This window comes from Mustela nivalis (assembly GCF_964662115.1).
Source record: "Mustela nivalis genome assembly, chromosome: 6".
Taxonomy (NCBI): Eukaryota; Metazoa; Chordata; class Mammalia; order Carnivora; family Mustelidae; genus Mustela; species Mustela nivalis.
The window spans coordinates 40,052,649-40,069,800 of NC_139025.1; the positions used below are offsets into that span (position 1 = coordinate 40,052,649).

A 17,152-nucleotide genomic window follows, 5' to 3' on the forward strand; every position below is an offset into this window, starting at 1 on the left:
AAGTTCTTATTCTTCATACCCTAGCCAATACTTGGTAATGTCAGACTTTTACATTTCTGTCAACCAGATGCATGTGAAATGTTATCTCATTGTTTTCCCCCCGCCAAGAGAAACTTTATGACACACTTCTTGGCTGAGTGTAACTGATTCCATAATAAAGTATAATTTCTACCTTAGGTATTTATTACTTTAGATGTGAGTCAAACCTCACAGGTATTTTTATAAGTGGCATAATATTATATGATAAACCTTAATTAAAACTGGATGAAAAGATTAAAAGTGTAGAATATTTTCTTTGAGAGAAAAAAATGATTATTCATTAAAAAATTTGTACTATATCGGGGCGCCTGGGTGGCTCAGTGGGTTAAGCCGCTGCCTTCGGCTCAGGTCATGATCTCAGGGTCCTGGGATCGAGTCCCGCATCGGGCTCTCTGCTCAGCGGGGAGCCTGCTTCCTCCTCTCTCTCTCTCTGCCTGCCTCTCTGCCTACTTGTGATCTCTCTCTGTCAAATAAATAAAATCTTTAAAAAAAAAAAAATTTGTACTATAAAGTTTTTCCTAAATTATCTCCCAAATTTAGGTAACAAATAATTAGAAAAGTTCAATCCAAGTAAGTATTTCATTAAAATTCTAATTTGAAATTATTATTCTGCTTGGAATCAGTTTGCCAAGATGTCACTGGATATTTCTAAAACAAGGTTCAAAGGCTAAGGCATATGATAGGAGATAGCACACTACTGTCATCAGCTTGGGCCTTACCTAAAACCAACCTTGAGAACCTTGAGAAGCACAATCTAGTTGAATTTGTAGTTAAGTGTACAATGAAAGCATTAACTCATAAAATTAGTTCATCCTCATATAAAATTTTTTTCTTGCTGACACTTCCATAGTACTTCACTTTGGGAGGCTACTGATCATTGGCCACTGCTTTTGTTATCTTGCCCTGTAACCTTGTCAGACTGTTTACATTGCCATACAGTAACTAACAAGATCCTAACAAACTTCCTTAAGCCCTTCAATCTTGTATTATGTAAAGCTAGTTTTTACTATTTATGGATCTAAGCCATTGCATCTACTTGATGTGAACTCACTATAAATTCATGGAAATTTGGGGAGATAAGGTGTTTTCATGGTTAAGTAGTGGGACTATAGCTTGATTTTATCCAAGAAAATATTTTTTTAAAAAATGTCAAGTCACCTTAATGAAATTTCCCTTTACTATTTTTATGACTTTATTTAGCTCAAAATAAGGGGCAAGAGATATACTTCTATTTCATAGTTAGTCCTTCTGCCAGTATTAGAATCTATATAATGGTTGAATCAAAGACTTCTTTTGTATGTCCTTTTTTTTTTTGGTATTTTAAATATATCAGTGAGGATTTTTTAAGCAAAAGCATTTACTTACCTAAACTTCCAGCTGCCATTGCAGCCTGCAGTGCAGTGGTCAGACCTGGGACCATCTGGTCGTAGTACACTGTGTCTGCGCACACGCAAGCCGCGGTGCCCACTGCTCCTGGCCAAATCTGAACAGGTCGGGGAAAGCCCACCAAGAACAAAGGAAGGGTGAAGAGGGGGAGTAAGGGAGAGGAGAGTAGTGTAGAGAAAATGATGAAGACCAACACAAATGGAGAGAAGACAATGTTGAGAATACATAAAGTGGTGGTTGACTTTCGACGTTTTTTCTCAGTCCACGATGCTAAAAGTACAGTCACAGCAAATTGCAGCTTAGAGATGAACTGAATCAGACGATCACGCATGATGCCAACCTGTAGAAATGTAAAAATCTTTCTTTTATTCTCAAAGACTTCATGAATTTTCAAGATCACGTAAGGAAAACTGTATAATTTTATTATTGCTACAACATTTTTGCAGAAATAATCCTTATATGAGATTCTTTGCTGTAATATTCTCCAACCCCACAAGTAATAAATGAGTCTACATTTTTAAAAAAGTTTGGGCTCCCTTAGGAAAAAAGTAATAACAAAGAGGACAAACAGAGTGCTAGGATAGCTTAAAGTTGACTAACTTTTTGTAATACACGCTTGTTAGGTCATGAGAACCAGAAGTGGTAAATAGTTAAGTAACTATCCTTAATTCATCCTTATTTTAGAGAGTATTGTACAGAGAAACATAAGTCATAAGACAAACCTTAGTAGGCTGAAATCATACAAGTATGTTCATACAAATCATGCAAAGTATGTTCTTTAACCAAAACAGAATTTGATCAACAATAGAAATAAAAAAAATAATAAAGGAACCTTGAAATTAAAAGACACAGTGCTGGGGTGCCTGGCTGGCTCAGTTGGTTGAGTATGTAACTCTTGTTCTTGGGGTTGCAAGTTAGGTGTAGAGATTACTTAAAAATAAAATCCTACCAAAAAAAAAAAAAATTAAAAGATATATTGCTAAGTAACCAAGGGGTCAAAGAAGACATCACACACACAAAATGAGAAAACATTTTGAAATGAATGAAACAAAAACACAACATACCAAAACTTGTGATTCAGCTAAAACAGCACTCAAGAGGGCAAATTATAGCTAGCTTTAAATGCCTATATAGAAGATTTTTTTTTTATAAATTTTTTTTTTTTTTTTAATTTGAGAGAGAGACAGAGTGAGAAAGCATGAGAGGAGAGGTCAGAGGGAGAAGCAGACTCCCCATGGAGCTGGGAGCCTGATGTGGGACTCAGACCCAGGACTCCGGGATCATGACCTGAGCTAAGGCAGTCGCTTAACCAACTGAGCCACCCAGGTGCCCTATATAGAAGATCTTAAACCAGTAAGATAATCTTTCACTTTAGGAAACTAGAAAACAAAGCACAAACTGAACCTCAAGTAAGCAGAAGAAAGGAAATAATAAATATTAGGGCAGAAATGAAAAAAATAGAGAATATAAAAACAATCGAGAAAATCAATGAAACTAAAAGCTGTTTTTTTTGAGATCAATAAAATGGACAAACCTTTAGCTACACTGACCAAGAATAAAACAGAGAAGACTTAATTACTAAAATCAGGAATGAAAGAGATAACTTTACCTTATAGAAATCTTACAGAAAAAAATTAGGACAGTAAGAGAATACTATGAATTGTATGCTGAAAAATTTGATCACTTAAATGAAACAAACAAGTTCCTAGAAAAACATATAGCAACTCAAGAAGAAATATAAAAACTGAATAGACATATAAAAATTAAGGAAATTGAATTTGTAATTTAAAAGCTACTCACAGAGAAAAGCTGAGGCTCAGATGCCTTCCATATTACAAAATACTACATACCACAAAATATTTAAATATGATCAAACATTTAAGAATAATTAGTATGGAATTCCCAAATCATTCTATGAGTCAGTACTATTTTGATATCTAAACCAAAGACATGACAATAAAAGAAAGCAACAGATACATATAAATATCAACCACACAAAAATACTAGTCAACCGAATCCTGCGACATATAAGCAGGATTATACACCATAACCAAATGGGATTTATTCCTAGAATGTAAGGTTGGTTTAACAACCAGAAATCAACATATTATTCCATGTTAACAAATTAAAGGACAAAAGCACATGACCATTTCAATAGACACAGAAAATACATCAGGCAAAATCCAATACCCTTAATGATAAAAAGACTAACCAGAAATAGAAGGGAACTTCCTCAACCTGACAAAGAACATCTATACTAGGGTTGCCTGGGTGGTTCAGTCAGCTTAGCTTCTGCCTTTGGCTCAAGTCATGATCTCAGGGTCATGGGACCAAGTCCTGCTGAGTGAGGAGCCCAATGTGGGACTTGGTCTGAGGACCCTGGGATCATGACTGTTTCTCCCTCTGCCTGCTGGTCCCCCTGCTTATGTGCTTGATTGATCTCTCTCTCTCTCTCTCTGACAATAAAAACCCTTAATAAAAAGTTTCTTTAAAAAAAATAAAAAAGGAACATCTACAATAACTGATGTCATATCTAACGGTAAAAAACTGACATCAACTTAATGGAGAAAGACTGACTGCTTTCCTCATAAGATGTCCACTCTTCTCTTTGACATTTTACAGGAGGCTCTGGCCAGGGCAAGTAGGTAAGAAAAACAGAGGAAAGACATCTAGATTGAAAAGAAAGAAGTAAAAATATCTCTACTATTTCTAATTTGCAGATGATGTGATGTTATATACAGAATGTATTAAAAAACCCACTAAAAATCTACCAGAACTCATAGAAATGAGGTTTTAGGACACAAGATCAATATTTTTAAAAAATTAATTGTATTCTCTACTCTAGCAGTAAACAAGCCAAAAAATGAATTAAGAAAACAACTCTATTTATATCATCAAAAAGAATAATATACTTAGGAAAATTTTAGTAAAAGTGTTAAGACTTAGGACACTGAAAACTACAAAACATTGTTGAAATAAAGATCTTAAAAAAATATAAATACACGTCATATTGATGGATGGGAAGAATTAATATTTTTTAAGATGTCAATACTCCCCAAATTGATCTCCACATTCAAGGTAATCTCTACCAAAGTTTCAGATGCCTTCTTGCTAAAACTTAAAAGCTGAAACTAATATTTACATCATAATGCAGGGGCACTGGAAGAGACAAAACAATCTTGAAAAAGAAGAACAAAGTGGGAAGACTCACACTTCCTGATTTCAAAACCTACTATAAAGTATTGTAATACAGATGGGATAGTACTGGCATAAAGACAGACATACAGATAAATGGAAAAGAACTGTGGGTCCAGAAATAAACTCTTACATTTGTCATTTGATTTTTGACCAGGGTGCCAAGAAAAGTCATTGAGGGAAAGATAGTTCTTTCAATAGATGGTGCTGGAACAATTGTATATCCGTACACAAAAGAATGAATTTGGAATCCTACCTCATATCATGTGTAAAAATAAGCTCAAAGTAGGTCATAGACCCAACTGTAGGAGTTATAGTTTTAACTGTAAAACTCTTAGAAGAAAATGCAGTAAATCTGTATGATTTGGGGGACGCCTGGGTGGCTCAGTTGGTTAAGCAGCTGCCTTCGGCTCAGGTCATGATCCCAGCGTCCTGGGATCGAGTCCCACATCGGGCTCCTTGCTCAGCAGGGAGCCTGCTTCTCCCTCTGCCTCTGCCTGCCATTCTCTCTGCCTGTGCCCGCTCTCTCCCCCTCTCTCTCTGATAAATAAATAAAATCTTTAAAAAAAAAAAATCTGTATGATTTGGGAATGAGCAGTGTTTATTAGAATGATCCCAACAATTCAAGTGACAAAAGAACAAAGAAATAAATTGAACTTCAGCAAAATTAAAAACTTTTTTTGCTTCAAAGGATATTATCAAGGAGAACGACTTCCTACAGAATGGGAGAAAATTTTTGTTTACCATATATGTCAAGGAACTTGTATCCAGAATATATAAAGAACTCTTAAACTCAACAACAAAAGGGCAAGCCACATAACGTGGACAAAGGATCAGAATAGACATTTCTCCAAAAAACATACACAAATGGCCAATAAATTTATGAAAAAATGCATAATTAGAATTTAAGGAATGCAAATCAAAATTACAATGAGATAGCAGTTTGCACCCCCCAGAATGAAAAAGTATTGGTATTGGTATGGATGTAGAGAAATCCTCATGATATTGTTGGTGGGAGTGTAAAATGGTACTATCACCTTGGGAAAATGTTTGGCAGTATCTTGAAGTGTTAAACATAGACCTACTATGAATTGAAATTCCAGTCCTAGATACTTAAGAGAAATGAAAACATATGTCCAAAAACATGTACACAAATGTTCATAGCAGCATTATTCATAATAGTCAAAAAGTAAAAACAACCTAAAAATCCATCATCTGATAAATAAATCAACCAGAGAAACCAAATGTGTATAAATGGTTTCTGGGGCTGAAGTGGGGGGTAGGAAGGATGGAGGGTGGAAATAAGGAAGGACATTAATGTGCATGAGGTATCTTCTTAGGATGTTGAAAATGGTTTAAAATTAGACTACAGTGATGCCTACTGCTGAAATGTATAAGTAGATGATTTTATGGTATGTGAACTATATCTCAATAAAGCTAATAAAACATATGCTTACTAGTAAGAGTCTGATTCCTGTATCCACACTTCTGTTCCACCACACATCCGTACTGGAGATGAACAAGTGTACTACTGATACAATGACTGTCTCCAATAAAGCATTTTCTGTATGCTGCCATACCTGTGGTACACAAATTATCCACTTTATCAAGTAGAATTTGATAAATTTAGGTAAACTGTCAGAATAAACAAAACTGCAATTAAACTTAGCAGTACAAAAATACTATTAAGCGCTTATAAGGATTACCATTCTAAAAGCTCTCGTGAATCCAATGGAGACAGACACAGAGTGGAGCCCTTGTAAGGAACTGTCCAATGAAAGAAATGCTATCATAGCAAAGGGTGATACTAGGGCAAACAAAAAAAAAGAAACAAATTTAATTATGTTGGTTAGTGATTTTTATGAGCATATTTTAGCAGTTAACTGAAAAAACTAATAAACTAAAATATAAACGAATAAACGCCTGTATGTAGTATATTGCAAAAACATGGGCATTCCATATTTTTGTATACCTCCTAGATATAACACAAAGTTAGTAGCTTTTATCTTCCTACCTAGATTTAGCAAAATCCGTCTGACAACACCAATCTTCACAAGCCTTGTTCGCTTTTCTAAGAATAAAGTCACAGTTTGCACATCCTTTGGATAGAAAGGGTTTCGGAAAATTCCAAAGATACAAACACTTTGAATTTCTCTAAGTATCCACAGTATTATAAGCAATATCATCAAAACATAGCCAACAACAGCCTGAGGACTATTTTTGGAAATCTGTGAGAAACCAGCAAAATGATGCAGCAGACTAGTTTCTATGAGAGCCAAGACTAATATGATGATGTAGAAAAGGCACTCCTTCCAAGTAAACTGTTTTTCTGAACCACTGGGTAAAGCCTTAGATTTGGTTCCAACTCTGTGTCTAGTCACACTGTGTTTGAAGACAAGACACATGTCACTTAGGTTAAGACTCAGTAAGAACCCAAGTGCAGTCATGAAAAGAACCACACCAACAGTGCTGGGAATGAAATACGATGTTACAGCTGTTCCAGCAGAAATGATGAACATTATTAACAACCTGCAGAGAAAAAAAAAAAAAGATTTGCTCGAAAAGAAAGATTGCACTTTAAGAATAAATTACATAGAACTTTAATATTTAAAATAATTACCGGAGGTGTGTTGACATAGATGAGCCTCCAAGGCCAAACTCTAAAACCTGCTCCATCGCCCATAAGAAAAGTGAGTCAGGTGGGGGCAGAGTCCCTAGTGCCCACAGAAAGGGTAAAAATATAAATAAGATGTGTAAAATCTGATTCACTTGTTCTAGAGCTGGTATATTTACCAAAAACCTGTAAGAAAAAGGAAACATTTAAATCATACCAAATAATATACAGAAGAAAATCTTCCCAGGAAAAACAACATATGCAACCCAGTCCCTGAGACAAAGGAACATTTACAAAAAGATCCTAGTCCCAAAATGCAAAAGAGTAGCATTTATAAATTGTGACCATAGTCCTTCCCCCTTATCAGCAACTATGCCTACTCAATTATGTATGAGATTAGCACTTAGAAAATATGTGGATTCAAATGCGGAAAGAAGGAAGAAGTAATTAAAACCAATTTACTGAATAAAATTGAATTTAGGGATTTGTAAAACTGAACTGAGACCAGAATAAAAATATTTCATCCTTAATTATCTAAACTACATTGCCTGAAATTCTACCAATGATTCTTCAGAGTTTAAAGTTTTCTAATTTAAAATTATAACTCTGGAAAGGCCAAACCTTATTGATGTTCTTAACCATTAGTAGTAGCAAAGAGTACGCTTCTTGTTGTCCTACTCCATCCTCATCCCCATAACTTAATTTAAGGTCAGTATAATTAATATCAGAAGTTTAAGGTCAGTATAATTAATATCAGAAGTCAGCAACATTAGTTCATGAATGTATCTCTGTGGGTTAGCCTGGGAACTTAACTAGCATTTATAATATTGTTTTCATTATATACAAATAGTGGTATGGATTTGAGAATACAAACTTGTAAAATACAATCTCATAAGTTAGAGATGGCTCTATAAAGTGGAAAAATTGGTTCCTGGCATAGCATTTACCAGTTACCCAAATATGTTATTATATGGTTTATATAATTTAATAAAAACTTAAAGCATAGAAGAATAAGCACTATCAATATATTACTAGTATTTTTGGAATAAAGCTGACCAAACACTTTGCCTAGAAACCAATAATGTCCTAATACTTACAATGTTCTAAAGATAACTTGCAAAAAAGAAAACTAAATCTCAAAACTTATAGCATAATTATACTTGAATACCTGAGCTGCTAGGAACCAAAGTCAAGGAGAAGACACCTTCTGTAATAATCACCCACTTAAGTGTATGTTAATAGCCCAGAAGCAAATGTATAGCAACTATGGCTATAATAATGACATAATGTGTTTTGTTCACACAGGTATCAGGACTATGTCAGCTAATGCACTCTGTCTCATAATGTATGTCCTTCAAATTTTTATAAGCAGAGAATTAATGAATACAAGGTTAACAATGTGATGCTAAATTAGAGGAAAATACTTTCTGTAATGTACTTTTAAAATACATTTCATTCTGGGAAGAAAATACTCAAGTACCAAAAAGGAAAATCAAACCACACACAATAAACTGCAGGAAGGTCAAGGAAAACATGCAGATCTGTAGTTATTTTTCTTCTTAAAGACTGTTAACATTTCTCTAATACATCAAGGATAGTATGTTTTGTGTAAAAATAATATATATTCAGGAAATATTTTACCCAAATTTGATTTAACCTCCCCAAATCTTTTTGTTCTTAAGCAATGACATAGAAAATCTATTTATATACAAGAGTATCATACACAAATACAAGCATATGTAATTTAGGCAACCAAACATTATGATCACTTTCCTGTATAACTCTTACTATATAATATGATTATTGTGATTTAGTCTTTTATATGGAAAATATGTTTAAATTATATTTCTGATATGTAACATGAATTTTCTAGAGCAAAATATCTAAGCCCTCAAGAAAAAAACTTTGTTTGAATCTAACAACCATAAAAATGTTTCAAATTCTATATACTCACTAAGATCCACATGCCCAGAAAAAGATGATTATAGTGACTAAGATAACATAAATACGCATCATTCAATGAAACAATTCCTGAGAGTCTATGAACTAAGAACTATGGGTTTAACACTTGTCCTTAATAAAAAACACAGAAAAACTTATTTAAAATTGTTAATATACAAGTGTACTGGGTAAAATAAAGAATGGGGAAAGAGAAAATATTATTATACTGTGAGGCTTGTCTCTTCAACTTTTACATTCTCTGAAATAAAATTAAGACACGATTTGATATATTTGACAACTGTCCAAATTTGTACAGTGTACACACTTCATACATTATTAACTTGCAGTATCATAGCTACTATATAAAGATCATCTTGATTATTTTGTTGACCAAATTTCTTTTTTTTAATTTAAATTCAATTAGCCTACATGTGGTACATTGTAAGTCAAGTGGGAGGTAATTGTTCTGCATAAACATGTCATCTTTCTCTATAAAAATAGATTTGGGCAGGCTTTTGTCTTCTTTAAGTTGAAAATAAACCTCTTTGTAATGATCGAACTGCAAACACTAAAACTGTATATTAAATCCTACTAGAATCAGTAAAAAAAATTTACACTCTTTCATTTAGAAATAAGTAATGCAGAAGGTCAAGGTAACCAAATTATGAATTAACAGATTTTTTAAAAAATTAAAGAACTCAGGACATCATTTTAAATGCAAAGATGTACTATAGGCAAGTATATAATTTCTGATCTCAAAAATAGCACAGTGAGACAGTAACTCAAGAACCTAAATTCTTAAAATAATCTTATAAACTTTGTTTATAAGAAGGGGATGAATGTGTATATATACACTGAAACTCAAATTTACTGCCAACTTTTCAAAACCAAGTATTTAACTGTAGTATATTTTATGGCTAATAACTAACAAACCCATTATAAATGGATTTCCCATAAACTAATTCTCCCCTTACATACGTGATTAGATGAAGAACAACAAGGATATTATAGTGTCCTCTGGTCCATAAATGTAGCACAACTAGAAGAGATTAAGATTTAGGGAATAGCAAATAGTCCCCTAAGAATAGTTCAGTTTCAGTACAAAAACTGGTTAACTATTTTTTAAATGTCTTATCTTATTTTAGGCTGCCATAACAAAATACCACAGAGCAGGTGGCTTAAACAATAGAATTTTATTTCTCATAGTTCTAGAGGCAGGGAGATCAAACTGCCACCATGGTTGGGTTCTGGTGAGAACACTCCTCAAGGCTTCCAGATAGCCAACTTGTCACTGCATCCTTACATGGTGGAGAGAAAGATATCAAGCTCTCTGGTCTCTCTTCTTATAATGATACCAATCCCATTAGAATAGGACCACCCTGATGACCCAACTACCTTTCAAAGACCCCCATCTCCAAATCTATCACATTGGGGGTTAGGGCTTCAACATATGAATTTTGAGGGGGCACATACATTTATTCCTTAATATTACACCCCAGTCTCCCAAATTCATGTTCTTACGTGCAAAATATATGCATCCCATCCCAACAGTCTTAAAAAATTCCAGCATCAACTGTAAAGTCCAAAGTTTGTCTACCATCTAAATCAGACACAGGTTGAGACTCACGGTACACCCCAACCTAAGCCAAAATCCCTCTCTAGCTGTGAACCTGTGAAATCAGATAATTTATGTGCTTTCAAAATAAAATGGCATGACAGCCCCAGAATGGACATTCTTATTCCCAAAGGGAGAAGCAGGAAAGAAGGAAGGGGTGACATCCTCCAAAGAAGTCCAAAACCTAGCAAGGCAAATTCCATTAGATCCCAAGGTAGGGAAAGAATCTTCTTTCATTTCATATTCTGTCTTCCAGGCCTCAAACAGCTCCAGGTGGGGTTCCTACCCCCCAAGTATCTGCAGGGCAGTACCAGCCCCAAAGCCTCCAGCTTTTAGTTTGCTGAAACCAAGAAAGTAGCCCTGACAATCTCTGAATCATTTTTGGGGTCATTTTTTTCTCTTCTTAAACACCTGTCAAATCTAAGAAGTCTAACAGCCTTAGTTTATTTCATCTGGTCTCTGACCCTTTTCAGAGGAAAGGTCCTTTTTCAGTTTCTGTTGAAACTGACAGTATTTTGTTCATATAACCCCATAAACTCTTAATTTAGTGGTAGTCCAGTCACACCCTTGGTGCTCACTTCAGAACATGCTTTCTCATGTTTTTTGCAATATGTATAGGCCCAAAATTTTCCAAACGTTCAAGTTCTGGTTCATTTTTGCTTATCAATTCCTTCTTCAATTCATCTCTCCTTTCATATATGCAGTCAGGAGGAACCAAACTCTTCTCTCAACCAGTTGCTTAGCAATCTCCTCACCTCTACATCCAATTACATCACTCTCAAGTTCTACTTTCCACAAAACATTAGAAAGTGGCTCGGCCAAGTTTTGTGCCACTTAATAATAAGAATCACCTCTCCTGTAGTTTCCAATAACAGGTTCTCATTTCTAAGACCTCACCAGAAATGCCTGTAAGTACATATTTCAAGCACGCACCTTAAAAGTCTTCCAGCCTCTATCAATTACCCAATTTCAAAGCCACTTCCACATTTTTAGGTATCTGTTACAGAAGCAACCCACCTCTTTCTATCAAAATCTGTCTTAATCAGCTTGAGCTGTCATAATAAAATACCAGTGGAGGCTGGAAGTCCAAGATTAGCATTGCCAGCATGGTCAGATTCTGCTGAGAACTCTCTTCCTGGTTTTCAGACAGCAGCCTCCTCACTGTATCCTCATACAGTGGAGAGGGAGAGAGATCAAGCTCTCTTGCATTTCATCTTGAAAGAGTACTAATCCCATCCGATCAGGGCCCCACCCTTATTTTCCTAATTACCTCCCAAAGATCCTATCTCCAAACACCACTGAGGTAAGGGCTTTAACATATGAATTTGAGGGGGACATAAAATTCAGTTCTTTACATGTCTATACATTTCTGCCCAGACAGGAACCTGTGAAAGAGAAAGCTGCAATCTACAGAAACAGAAATAAGTCAGATTTAGAAAAGGTAAGCAAAGGGGGTTATCCAACAATTTGTAAACATTTGTAAACAATTTTGTTTAACAACTCTGTGTTCTATTCCTCTACTATAGCAAATAATAAAAAAAAATCAACATCCCTTCTACATAGTTACTACAACAAATTAGAAATGTTGGGGCGCCTGGGTGACTCAGTGGGTTATAGCCTCTGCCTTCAGTTCAGGTCATGATCCCAGGGTTCTGGGATCGAGCCCCTCGATGGGCTCTCTGCTCGGTGGGGAGCCTGCTTCCTCCTCTCTCTCTCCCTGCCTCTCCGCCTACTTGTAATCTCTGTCAAATAAATAAATAAAATCTTTTTAAAAAAAGTTATTCATCTTAAGTTCACTCAATCTGTACATAATGTATATGTATATAAATTTTAAATTCTTCACTAGACCCTCATAGGAAAGTTCCATCCCTTTTCATAAGTCTCAGCCAGGCTATGTTATAGATTCATAGCTTGTTATTAAAAGTGAAACACGAACTAAAATTTTATTTATCTTACCTTATAAAGGGTTTTCTTTTTACTTTTCAGTAAGGTTTAATTACTGCTTTGGTATGAATGTTTAACAGAGATTACTCCTAAGAGATTAATCATCAGAAAAACCTATCATCCAGTGGTTTGGTCTTGATGACTTTCAATTCATAGGTTCATTTTTTTTAATACTAATGATGGGCTCATACTGTGTATGCTTAAAAACAAAGCGAGTAGGGGCTCCTGGGTGGCTCATTTGTTAAGTGTCTGCCTTCAGCTCATTTCATGATCCCAGGGTCCTGGGATCAAGCCCTGCATTGGGCTCCTTGCTCTGCAGGAAGTCTGCTTCTCCCTCTCCTACTTCCCCTGCTTTTGTTCCCTTTCTCACTGTGTCTCTGTCAAATAAATAAATAAAATCTTTAAAAACAACAACAAAAAAGCAAGTTATAAAGTATCTGACAGCTTATTACCTGTGTGCAAGATCTACAGAAACAAACAAAAAAATATAAAGAGGTCTCATAAGAGGAGTGATTTCGTAAGTATCCTGGGTTTGGAAAGTCGCAGTCTCTGCAGCTGTGTTTACAATTAACGAATATTCTCCTATACATAATGTCATCCATCCAAAGACAAACAGCAGAACAGTACCTCCTGTACTGCCATACAGCAGGGATATTCTGTTTGGGAGCAGATACCATGTTCCAAGACCACACATTAACCCAGCAAGAAAAGAATGAAGAACTGTATTGGCTATATATTTCTTGCCAGGAATTAGAAATTTGATAGTTTCAGTGCCAGCACAACTTGTAAAGTCATGTTCATCTTCCTCTGCTAAGATATCTGTGGTTAGCATTCTTTCTACTGTCACCGATTTGTTTCTGGCATACAAACTTATGAACTGGATGATAATTGCAGCAAAAAGCATTAGTCCACCTGAAAGAGCTGCTGTGTAATAGTCTTCCAAAATGCCCAACTGATACAAGAGTGTTCCTAATCCACCCCAAACCCATGGCATCAGAAAAAGGACAGTTTGATTAACATATATGTAAGGAGGGGCACAATAGCCTAATTTGAACCGAGGGCCTCCAAGAACAGTCTGCGGAAAGCGCTTCAGAAAGAAGTCCTGTTTGTAATCATTCAGTAGAGGCACATCTGGACTCATCCTTCTCATTCAGGATTATTCTGAAAGTCACATCCTCTTCTGTAATACAGCAGTCTCTAAGAAAAAGAAAAAAGGCACTACTTGACAATGTCATACTTAAAAGATGAGGGGGAACCCCACATTTCCATTTTTATCCCCTTAATTCATTCAAGGGCAGGATTTAGAACTTCACATCTCTAGCTCCTTCCCATTGCCTGACACACACGTGGCACCAAACAAATAGTTGTGAAGTTGTTTTTTACTTGAAAAAGAATCATATTAATTATTAATTTATCTAGAACTTAACATTTGGGATTAGATCTTAAAGGAACATTTTTAGATTTCAAAGTCAAAGATAAGTTCAAAAAACCAGTGCTCTCAAATTAAATCTGCCAGTGGTTTAACTAATTGTTTCCCTAAGAGTTTTTGATGTTTGTTTTTAAACTTTCCCTCTATTTTAAGAGCCAGCAAAATTTTTCTCTAAGGGCTGAAGAGTAAATATTTTAGGCTTTATGGACCATATCTCAACTACAATGACTCAATTCTACTGTTGTAGCAGAAAAGAAGCCATAGATAATAAATAAATAAATGAACAGGAATGGTTGTGTTCCAGTAAAACTTTATGTTACTTTTAAGTATACCTGTGGACCAGACTCAACCTGTGAGCCATAGTTGGCCAAACCCTGCTCTATAAAATGAAGATATTCTCTGTAATTCCCTTGAATTGGACTGAAAATAGAAGTGGAAAAAAAAAATAGAAATACTGTTAGTCACATCATTTAGCAATTACAGTAAACTTGGGATTTTCTGAGAATTTAAAAAGTCAAATCCTGTTAAAATACTAACATTTCTATAAAAAGTCACTGGCGGTTCAATATGCAGTAGAAAGAACAACAAACTGGAAATCGAAGGACTCCAGGTGTCTGACTAAATGCTTATTATTAGCTATGTTACCATAAGCAAACTACCTTCTGACTCAATTTTTACTTTCTCTGTTATCAGTTTCCAAAACCCACCCAAACTAGGAAAACATGAAACAATAATAGGATCTGTATATGCTATATTCTAGATTATTTCCATTTCAGGGCCACAAAATTCTAAGTTTCGGGGTGCCGGGCTGGCTCAGTTGGTAGAGCATGTATTCTTGATCTCAGGGTCATGAGTTTGAGCCCCACTCTGGGTATACAGATTACTTAAAAAAAATAAAATATTTTTTAAAAAATCTAAGTATCAAATAACAGATTCTCTTCTCTTTGACTTTTCCTTTTCCTGGGATACACTTAGTAGCATATTCTGAAAAACAGTTGCCTGACACAAGATAGCTAGCAATGTATTACTCAGGAATCACATTCTGGGCTGGAAAAGAAAAATTAAGTTTAAAGCTAACTTCATAAAGTAAGACCCAGAGCTCAATGAAATAGAATAGAGAACCCAGAAATAAATACTCATATATATGGTAAAATATTTGATAAGAGTACCAAGACCATTCAATGGTGTCAGGAAAACTGAGTATCCATAAGCAAAAGAATGAAATTAGACCCTTAACATCGCGCACAAAAATTAACTCAAAATGGACCTAACTGTAAGACCTAAAGCAATAAAGCTTTTAAAGGAAAACATAGGACAAAAGCTTCCAATACTGGAATGACTTCTTGGATATGTCACCAAAGGTACAGGTTAACAAAAGGAAAATAGACAAATTAAAGTTCATGATAATTTAAAATTATGTGCATCAAAGACATTATCAACAGAGTGAACAGGCAACTCACAGAATGGGAGAAAGTATCTGCATATCATATATCCATCTGATAAGAGATAGCTATCCATAATATATAGAGAACTCCTAAGACTCAACAACAAAACAAACAAATTCAAAAATTGGCAAAGGACTTGAATAGACATTTCTCCAAAGGAGATACACAAATGGCAATAAATGCATGAAAAGATGCTCAACACTACTAATCATTAGAGAAATGTAAATCAAAACTACAACAAAATACCACTTCACAGCTATTTAGATGGCTACTATCAGAAAAACAGAAAACAACATGTATTGGTAAGGATGTGGAAAACTAGAACCCTTGTGCACTATTGGTGAAAATATCAAATGGTTTAAGTGTTGCAGAAAACAGCACAGTGGCCCCCTAAAAACTTAAAAATTGGATTACCATATGATCCAGGTTGTTGATTTCTGGATATATACCCCAAAGAACTAAAAGCAGGGTATCAAAGAAATATTTGTTACTCGTGTTCATAGCAACATTATTCACAATAACTAAAACGTGGAAGCAACCCAAGTGTCCACCAAAGGATGTATGGACAAATAAAATGTAGTATATACATACAAGGGATATTTTTTCAACCTTAAAAAGGAAGGAAATCCTGCCACATGCTATAGCATGGATGAACCTTAAGGGCCTATGCTAAACAAAATAAGTCAGTCACAATAAGATAAATAGTCCATAATCTCACTAAGACAAGGTACTTAGAGTTATCAAAATCATAGAAAGTTGAATGGCGATTGCCACGGGATAAGGAAAGAGAATGGGAGTTACTGTTTAATGGGCATAAGTTTCACAAGATGAGAAGAGTCACAGGGATGAATGGTGGTGATGACTTTACTACAGGGTAATGTAGTTAATACCACTGAACTATATGCTTAAAAATGGTTAAGACAGTAAACATTATATGTATTTTACCACACATGCACAGATTTAAAGCCATCTTAAGATAGCCCGCCTGCCTGCCTGCCTTCCCTGTTCTTTCTTCGGTTTAAAACAGTATTCCTACGAGTCAGTTCTACCCAACCAGTCAGTATCAGTACTAGAGAGAGCTTTCCGGCATCATGAAAAGTTTAGGGGTCACAATAAAGAATTACTACTTTAGGGGCACCTGGGTAAATCAGTGGATTAAAGCCTCTGTCTTCAGTTTAGGTCATGATCCCAGGGTTCTGGGATTGAGCCCAGCATCAGGCTCTCTGCTCAGCAGGGAGCCTGCTCCCCCGCGCCCGCTGCCCCCCCACCTCGCCTGCCTCTCTGCCTGTGATCTCTGTTTGTCAAATAAATAAATAAAATATTTTTAAAAATTATTACTACTTTAGAGAACCTTTTGTTATACTGTTAGGAAGTTCTTTAGTTGAAAACACTCACCATTTTTTTATATTCTGGCCATTGGTCTTAATTCTACACAGAACAAGTCACAGCTTTTTTACTTACATGGCAGCCCTACAAGTACTCACAAAATAACATAACTGCAGGGCCAAATGGAACCTTAGTCATTGATGGTTCAATCTCAAGGA

General features: G+C 35.3%; 1 protein-coding gene across 2 annotated transcripts in view; it reads right to left on the reverse strand.

The window, feature by feature from the left end:
- Positions 1 to 17,152, reverse strand: part of PCNX4 (pecanex 4) — a 43,408-nt gene that overhangs the window by 17,368 nt on the left and 8,888 nt on the right. The window contains exons 2-7 of one of the 2 annotated variants that reach the window (XM_082734962.1): positions 13,187 to 13,931; positions 7,241 to 7,420; positions 6,635 to 7,149; positions 6,327 to 6,427; positions 6,078 to 6,200; positions 1,405 to 1,765 (exon numbers count right to left, since the gene is read on the reverse strand). In XM_082734962.1, coding sequence (XP_082591088.1) covers positions 1,405 to 1,765; positions 6,078 to 6,200; positions 6,327 to 6,427; positions 6,635 to 7,149; positions 7,241 to 7,420; positions 13,187 to 13,884 — 1,978 coding nt within the window. In that variant the 5' untranslated portion in view covers positions 13,885 to 13,931. Of the gene's footprint in view, positions 1 to 1,404; positions 1,784 to 6,077; positions 6,201 to 6,326; positions 6,428 to 6,634; positions 7,150 to 7,240; positions 7,421 to 13,186; positions 13,932 to 17,152 lie in introns of both variants that reach the window. The other variant, XM_082734961.1, reaches the window with a different exon arrangement.